The sequence below is a fragment of the Mesitornis unicolor genome, unplaced genomic scaffold (genome assembly GCF_000695765.1).
Source record: "Mesitornis unicolor isolate BGI_N332 unplaced genomic scaffold, ASM69576v1 C13665299, whole genome shotgun sequence".
Taxonomy (NCBI): Eukaryota; Metazoa; Chordata; class Aves; order Mesitornithiformes; family Mesitornithidae; genus Mesitornis; species Mesitornis unicolor.
In genome coordinates, this window is record NW_010223433.1 from 1 (window position 1) to 9,318 (window position 9,318).

Below are 9,318 nucleotides of genomic sequence, written 5' to 3' on the forward strand. Positions count from 1 at the left end.
TAATAATAATAATAATAATAATAATCTGTCTTCTTTTATTCTATAGGGGATGACTGAGGAGGAAGAAGACAAACTGTTAGCACTGAAAGACTTTATGTTAAAATCAAATAAAGCTAAAGCCAATATAGTGGACCAGAGCCACCTGCATGACAGCAGTCAGAAAGGCGTGATTGACTTGTCAGCTCTGGGAATAACTGGGAGACAAGTGGATCTGGTTAAAACAAAGCAGGAGTCTGATGATAAACGTGGTTGGTATATTTTATGGTCTGTATAGAAAAATAATAGCCTTTCTTTCAAGGTCAGAGAATTAAGTCTTTAATTTGCCTAGCGTGTGTTCTCAGTAATTCAGCCTACATAACTATCACCATCCTCACTGAGTTTGCAATAAGAAAATTACTGCTGTTATTTGAAATGTGAGGTGCTGGAATGCTCTGTGGATCAGCGAAAGACGGGGATGTTTTTCCCCTGAGAGTATTTAAATTAGTTTGACTGCATTTGCAGTAGTAATATGCACAGGTTGTTTAGCTGATTGTGACAAATGGGACTCTACTGACCCATGGTAACAGTGTAAATTATGAAGGCTACATTCTGCTATCTCTGTTTCCTCTCAAGAAGTGATGAGCTCTTTAATGGTGAAAATCCAGGATATTTTCTTGAGTTAGCCTGGAGGAAACAGGGGCCTATGTGTGATGCTGAAACAGGCACTGAGGAGTGCCAGCTGTTGCTCACCCACCACGTATGTGCTTTTTGACCTTAGGCAGCTTCAGCTGCTCATCCACCCCCATTTACTTTGTTGCCTGCTCCTCTTTCAGCTTGAAAAACTTCTTATATTTCCTTGTTCAGCTTTGAAATCTACTTGCTGCTAACTCTATTCCAATTCTCTGTATCCCCAAAATTATTATCTTCTAGACAGTGAGCTTCCTCTTTGCTCTGTCAAGCCCTCTGTAAACCACTGATAGGTTCTCTGTTTGGAGATGTCAACATACAGAAATATCTGCACACTAGGTAGCTATTGCCATCTTATTTACAGGATTAAGATGCTAGTCTGCACATCCCTTGCATATAATTTTAAAGGAAAGTATGTAAATATAGAATTTTTCGGAATTTTTTCAGGAGTCGACAGGATTTAAAAGTTATTGTATGCAGTCTGTATTTGCATTGATTGATTTCATCCAAAACTGTCACCTGCAAAGTCTTCACGCTTTTAGCTTCTTCACTGACTTTGTCTAAATTTCGTTTGGCTTTCTGTATTTTACAGTTTTAAGTGACTCCAGACGAATGCTGAAAATAAATAAATTTCCTATTTACAGATAACATTATTGAATCTACAGTTAGCATTGCAATTGTGATGGAAGACTGACTGTATTTGACACGGTCAATGATTTACATATTGTTCTATTACAAATTTATCCTTGTCTTATGCCAGTAATGGAGTCACTCTCATTACAAAAAATTACCGTGAGAAGTCTAATTCTGCAGCCTCCTAGATGCAAAGTTTCCCTATACAGGAATTAGGATTAAGAAGGTGTAAACAGAGCATGTGCCCATGTGTGTTCTGTTTGCCTCATAAATCCCTGTCAGTTGGCTCTAACAACCTAGCAGTACATTTTTCTCTATTAACTATATAAATAATAAATTAGCATGTAGACATTGGACTCGCACGTAGTCTTTAAAGTAATGACCAGCCTGAGTGAATGTTGTCATGATTATGTTTTGGGTTTTTTCTCTCCCTGCCCCTCCTCCCTCCTGGTTGCTTATAGCTAGAAAACATGTAAAGCAAGATTCAAATGTAAATGAAGAATGGAAAAGCATGTTTGGGTCCCTGGAACCAACTAACATCTCCCAGCCAATAACCAAAGGACATGGGCAGGCTACTGATCCTGAAGCCATCCAGACTGGGAAGCCACTTCGTTCAGAGTCCTCAGCTGGCATTTGTGCCACTTTGTCATCCTCCCCACAGGTATTGCTGAAGAATACTATATTCACATCTTGAACTGAAATTATTCAGTTGCTTTAAAGCCAAGTGGGACTACAGGGATGTGGTGTTTCTGTTTTGTTTGGAGGTTATTTTGCACTGGTGCTATTCCCTGTCGTCTTCTCCAGCAGAGTAGCTTGACTTATATTTAAAACAGGGTTTGAGAGAGGATGGAAGTAAATTTAGTCACTTGAACAGAAGAACTTCACTAAGAAATAGATGCTTTGCACGAAGAGATAGGGCTTTGTGGATTAGCCAGTTATTAGGTAAGCTGTTCTGGCAGGGAAGACTTATCCACAAATTGCATACCCTGATACATGTTGTGAGGAGGAGAAGGATGTCATGATTTTAACTTGGAACTGGTGTAGGACATCATGGCTGCATTTAGACATCCCGTACCTGTAATACTCAGTACTGGCTACAGAAGGATGGGCTGGGAGCCCTGCAGGCTGTGGAGGCATCTCTTGACACTGAACGCTTCTTTCTATTCTCTTTCTAGTTGGAGATTAACTTCCACTAACTTTAAATGAGTGTCCACTCTGAACTAAGAGGGAGACACTTCACACATTTATTTTTAAAGCCCAATATAAACAAATTATCATTTAAGAGCTAACCTGTAGTTCTGCCAGTCCTGAGAGCAATAACTGCTTCTGTAATAATTACATTAAGAGGTATACGTGGCACATTACAATTTCTACAAATAGAATACAGAACAGACTAGGCAAACAGGATAGAATAAGTGAACAGTTAAGCTTTTCTATAAATGATGTTTTTCACTATTTTAAATTGTTTTCATGCAAGCATGATTTTTAAAAAAATGTTAACTCATTGCTAATTGATTCAATAAAAAGGATTTTTCCACTTTTCTTCAGTGTGACCCAGTAATCTTAAGAGCAGAATTTATCTGTGTGTAGAATGTAAGGTGTATGTTTTTAAGTGCTTATCTTTTATAGGCATCTGATGGAACAGTTGTTCAGCCCAGGAAACCGACCATACAGGTACTGAGCAGTACAGCATCCCCATCTGCACACCAGTTACGCATCACCACTTGCAAAACTGAACTTCAGCAGCTGATCCAGCAGAAGCGAGAGCAATGTAATGCAGAAAGACTTGCCAAACAGATGATGGAGAATGCTGAGTGGGAGAGCAAGCCTCCACCTCCAGGTAAATCACAGGCCACTGATGTTATTATACAAAATAAATATATGTAACTTGAGTCAAAACATTATCATCTCAAGATAAAAAATGCAAAAGATGAAGAAAAGAGGAAATTATTAGTTTAGGAAGTGTGCCTACTATGCAGAACACCTATTTGGCAAAATACCTCCATGACCTATGTAGAGGGGTCTGGAGCTGAGATCCTTACCTTTGCAGTAAAGGACCTAAACCACTGGTGTGAAGTCCAGGTTGTGCACTTTGTTCCAGTGAGTTTTCTGAAGTGGGTTGTTTGTAACTGCGTATATGCAGAGGACTTTCCATCCTGTAACAGCCTGTAGCTTGATTTGGGCAAGGAGAGAAACACTCTATTGGGAGGTGGGAAATGGGAGTATTTTGCCTGGGGTGACTCCAGATTTTCAGCCATCCTGTGAGTGTTGTAACCTCTTGGCCAGGTTTCCTTACCTGTGTGCATACCGGGTGGGCTGTTTGAGCTGCCCTGTGTTACAAAGGAGCCTGTCCCCACAAGCAGTGGTGACAGCGACAGAGTACCCAGCCACAAAGCGAGGATGAGCGTCCCTGTACTACACTGTTGCTTTCAGAGAGGAAGGAGAGACCATTTTACCTCTTGTGTTAGAAGTGCAGCCAGATGCTTCTGCATTGCGTATTTCAGAGGAGGAAACATCACACAAATGCTGGCAATTTCTTGGCAAGAGTTACTGCATGGCAACTCAACTCCTCAATTTATATTTGAAGTTCTGGAATAAATTTTCTATGGGATTTAGAAGAGCTGTTATTTCATTTTATTAGGTACGTGAGGCTGCCAATGTATCATGTAGTACAGCACTGAGCCTGGCACTTCAGGCACTCTACAGACAATCCAGGAACTTAAGTCTGTTCATATGTGTTGCACATTATGTGCATTTTGGGCATTTATGGGCTTGCCATATGCAGCACAGCAATCTGCACAGGCTGACAGCAGAACCGTGCACTTGTGTCTCTACAAGGTCTATAAAGAAGGGCTCTTTGTAATTTCACTGAATGCACATGGAAACCATCTAAAAGAAAACTCTTACCCAGGTCTGCCAATAGAGTTTAGTTTAGAATTGAGCAAAAAATAGGCTTTTTTGCCTTTAATGTTTAAATTGTATTATTAGCTCTACGTTTTCAGTGCTTTCTGTGCTTTGCAGCTGTAATGACTTTAGCCCAATATAGCTGTTGGTGGATCAGGAGAATTTTCATGTTCCTATTAAGTCATGAAATCAACACTGAACTTCATGATTTTGTTTTTCCCTGCAGGTTGGCGTCCCAAAGGATTGTTGGTTGCTCACCTTCATGAACACAAGTCTGCGGTGAACCGCATTCGAGTCTCTGATGAGCACTCCATTTTTGCCACTTGCTCAAACGATGGCACAGTGAAAATCTGGAACAGTCAAAAAATGGAAGGAAAAACCACTACAACCAGGTAGATTTAAAAATTATAAGATTTTGGGGCTGCTGTTTTAGAGTGCAAAATAAATTAGAGCAGGGAGCAAAATATGGATCACTTGTGAGTGTGCTAGAGTTTTCAATAATGAAATATATTGGTGTTCCTCTTTGCATGCAACTACAAAATATTAGATTGCTGTTTCAATTAGTTAATAAAAGAAAAAATATTGCTAGGAAATGCAAAGAAACTGCTTCATAGTTGTAGTAATTACAGGCTTTTTGATTTCATTTCTGTACAGCCATAAATATATTCTGGTGCTGCTGTTTAAAGCCATCTGAGGTTTTTGGAACAAATTAGCTTTGTGCTTAACTGTCTCATCCACTGATATTTGATGCAGGAAAGCTGTGTTGTGGTTGAAACATGGGTGATATGGTGCTGGCCATCTCTGTGAGAGAGGTATCTTTGGAGAAGTGGATGTCTGTCACAAAGTACTTTGAAAAAGATGTAGCGGACTCCACTGTCTATAGTATGCTACTTTGACAGACATCTAGGTTAGACTTTTACTGGTAGACAAATGTGTGCATCTGCAGTTGGAGACTGTCATAACCTAGAGGCTCAAAGATGAGGAGTTGAGCTTGCAGGGGCAACTTAGGCTACAGTTGCTTCCTGATTTTGGAATACTTCGAAAATGTTATTTGGAGAGCTCTCCCAAGAGTCATTGGTTTTAAGTAGGTGTTTGAGAGAAGTGTATTTTTTTAATGTGCCATAAAAGATTTCCTCTTTCTTTTCCCCCTTCTCTCTCTACTGTTTAGATCAATTTTGACGTACTCTCGGATTGGAGGACATGTAAAGACACTTACATTCTGCCAGGGCTCACATTACTTGGCTATAGCTTCAGATAATGGTGCCATCCAGCTTCTTGGTATCGAAGCTTCAAAGCTCCCCAAGTCTCCTAAAATTCATCCAATACAAAGCAGGTATGTACTTGGAGCAGTTAGATCTCACCGCAGAGCTCAAGCCGTTAGTGTATCCCTTGATTTGCTCCAGGTTTCCTGCTGGCTGAGCCCAGGCTGTACTGGGAGGCTGTAATCCATAATCCATGATTCTGCTTCATAATGAAGGGTTGAAAGGCAACTGGAGGGCTGAGGATTGGCAGCTGTAGGTTATTGCTGCCTCCTGTGTCACTGGACTCATTATGAGCTTGAAACAACCAGTCTGAATAGTTCTCAGGTCTTTTATTTATGCACTGGGATTAGTAGTTTCCTACCTTCTCTGTTAAAATGTTAATACTTATAAAGTAATGCAGGAGATTTTTTTTAAGTCATTAGAAAAACGTTTACAAATGTACAACACGTGGTTTGGCCTCAGGCCTGCAATTTTTTCTCGCAGGCTTTTAATGTTTGTAAGATATGGGGATGGGATACTATTTAGGGGAGTATTGAGGAATGGTTTAGCTCTTTCTTACCTATCTCTATATGAGCAGTTTCTGAGTATTTGGCACTGTTTCAACAGCTTAATCTTCCATTTTACGTGAGGGACATGTTCAGCCCCCAGCCAATCTAGCAACCATCTCAAAGACGTCTTTTATGTCCAGAGTAAAAGCAAGGTATCTGTCTCAAATGCCCTCTGTTATTTGGGATTAGGATCAGAAATGAAACAAGCCAAATCTAATGGAGATGGAAACAACAAACTGGATTTTCCCTTTTGGTATACACTGCATTTGTGCCTGAAGAAGTGGTTGACAGTGTTGGCAGTAAAACATGTTCCTGCCCGTAACCTCTGGGTAGATGAATATCTGATAAACATGGAGCATGAATGAGAGAGAAGTATCACACACACAGAGACCCAGAGCACAGAGCTATGTATGTTTGCAGAGAGCTGCTGACAGCACTTTACTAGCCTGTAGAAGGCTTGCAGGTCCTATCGGCAGAGAGATTTGAGACAGCATAAGCATCTGTTGTACTAAAATTGGAAAGTTGTTTCTAGCAGATGCCTTGAGAAGTGACATGAATAGAAAAATGCTGCTCAGCATTAGCTACTGGAAGGAGTCTTAAACTTGGAGGGAGTCATGCCTGTTTCTAAATCAGTTTATTCTTTTAACCCAGGTCCTTAGATCTGAAGGATGATGGCTCTGTGGTAGATATGCATCACTTCAATTCAGGAGCCCAGTCAGTACTGGCTTACGCTACAGTTAATGGATCTCTGGTTGGATGGGATTTGCGATCTAGCAGCAACGCTTGGACACTGAAACATGATTTGAAGTTAGGCCTCATAACTTCATTTGCTGTGGACATACACCAATGCTGGCTGTGTATTGGTAAGCCTGTATTTCTTCTTGGCTTCTCTCTCTTCCCCCCACTCCACTTCTGGTTTGCTTTTGTTCTGATTTGACTAGAACCTAGGAACAGAGTACAAGGATATGGGCAAAACCCCTTATATTTTTCCCTCTGACTATGGGGAGCTTTGTCTCACCAGGAACAAGCAATGGTACCATGGCATGCTGGGACATGAGGTTTCAGTTACCAATCTCCAGCCATTCTCATCCTTCTAAGGCCCGAATCAGACGCCTGCTCATGCATCCTGTCTATCAGTCCTGGGTAATTGCAGGTAAGAGATGTTTTAAGCTTACCTTACAGTTGCCAGAGGCTGCGATTAAAGGAGCTTCTGTTTCAGCTTCTGCTTCAAGCCCTGGTGGGAGTTATGTTTTCTTGTTTTCTTCCTTCCAGTTTTTCTTGTGCTTTATCTGGAGAGAAGAAAAATGGAAGATTCATTCTTGTGATCTCCCACTGTGCTCTTTCTGGCTTTTTGAAATGAAAAAAGGGAGAGAGGAGGTGGGGAAAGTAGTGTTAAGCCATTATGGAAATGACAGACAGCCTTTACAGTTCTCATCTTTTGAGCATTACAGCTCTCATGCAGGTCCCTCCCTGTGTGCCATCTACCACATCACTTTTTAAGGACAAAATGTTATAAAAGATAAAACCCAACTTTGTGACATGCATTGAAGTTGATGGGAATTCTGCTACTGCCTTCAGTGCCCCTGTAGAGCAGAGACTGAAAAGTTGTCCCATTCCAATTCCCACTTGAATTTAACCTGGCTGTGTCGTGGGTTAGAGCTTTCAAAAATGTCCCAGGATTCCTCATCTGGTATGCTCACAGCTCCTTCATCGTCACTGCAGGTAGCACTGTCATATACTTCTAAGTGCTCGTGTCAGGAACACATTCTGAAATGGATGAGTAGCTTAAACTAATCCTACAAAACCAAAATGGATAAAGTCACAGTAAAACAGGAGTAATTTGAGTTTCACATTTTACTTGCTGCTTAGGCTTCACTTCTTATTTTAGTTATTAACCACCCTGGGAGATAAAACAAATTTCTTGAAAAAACATACAAATAAAGCAAGCTTCTCACTGCTTTCTGGTTTGTTTACTCCATACTAAAGAACAAATGAATGAAAAAGTTCATCACATTAGAGTATCATTAAAAAGTCCTTGCCTGCTAGATGCTGCCAGGCACATAAAGAAGCCCTTGAACAGAATTCTTTGCCTGTCCACACTAAACATGGGTGTGGAACTTGATTGTGGCTACTGAACTCTATAACTTTGGATTGCTGTCTTAAGTGCACAGGACTAATCTCCAAAGTGCCTGGTGACCATGCTGAACAGACCAGCCATTCTTTCTCAAACAAGGATGAGAAGTTATCTAGGGAGGAAAGTGAGGTTTTAACAACTTTTTTAAAGGGTTGGAGATTAAAGCAGGTTTCATTTAAACTCTCTTAAATTTAGGCACTTTTAACTATAGTGAAGCATCTTCCAAGTGATCAACTGAACAAAACACATGCATGGATTTGCTGCTAAAGCAAGACTAACACAAATGCTGCAGACAGCAAGTGGAGAGTGTCTCTGTGTCATACCCTGTTTTAATATTTTTTGCATTGGCAATATCTTTCCTGTAGCTGTTCAAGGCAATAATGAAGTCTCCATGTGGGATATGGAAACCGGTGATCGACGCTTCACTTTGTGGGCCAGCAGTGCACCACCTCTTTCAGAACTGCAGGTCTGGTCTCTTTCTTTTCCATTTTCTGTTGTGGGCTAGGACAACCTCAGACTCCATGCTGTACATCAGCACAGTTGCTGTCTCCATGGCCATGCCAGTTTGGCACCAGGAACTTGCCCTAGGATTTATTTTAGCACCGTAATTGTTTCGGTGTCAAAATTAAATCCTCTTTGTAAAACAGCAGTGTAACCCAAATCTTCATTGGTATCTTCCACTCTCTGTGGAATGTACCTATAATGCTTACTTGCTTACACATTCTTAGAAAACCAGTGAGCTGGTCAAGCCAAAGCAAAAATTCATTGTGTGGCATCTTGTACTTACTATTACTTGCTGTTTCTGGGATTGTGCATACTTCTGTAAGCATCTGCTCTTTTGCACATTATTTCTGTAATGTAATATCACTACTACACTTAACTGCTAGTTGAAAGCATGAATTTGCTCTTCCCCAAGGAGTTAGTTGGAGAATGAGCAGTCTGGGTTATAATTCTTAAAACACAAATATGTACACAGAAATAACCACAGCTGCTTCTATAAATGTTATAAATGCAGATCTGGAATCTACCTAATCTTGAATTTGTACACACCACAGAGATTGCAGGTTGAGTTAATTTTGGTCAAGCACTTTAAATGCAGGGAACTCTGTTATTCAGGCTAGTTTTCTGTTGTATATCCGTCCCTTAAGCATAAGAATTGGAGCATCCATGT

The 9,318-nt window shown here is 40.5% G+C and overlaps 1 protein-coding gene across 1 annotated transcript; it reads left to right on the forward strand.

Moving 5' to 3' along the window:
* Window positions 1–46: 46 nt before the first annotated feature.
* Window positions 47–8,613, forward strand: LOC104547563 (phosphoinositide 3-kinase regulatory subunit 4-like; the record flags this gene model as incomplete). The annotated part of the gene is made up of 8 exons (XM_010193319.1): window positions 47–248; window positions 1,761–1,960; window positions 2,929–3,139; window positions 4,430–4,595; window positions 5,372–5,536; window positions 6,665–6,876; window positions 7,035–7,166; window positions 8,513–8,613. Coding segments are annotated over 8 exons (1,389 nt in total), but the record flags the coding sequence as incomplete, so codon positions are not given.
* Window positions 8,614–9,318: the final 705 nt, after the last annotated feature.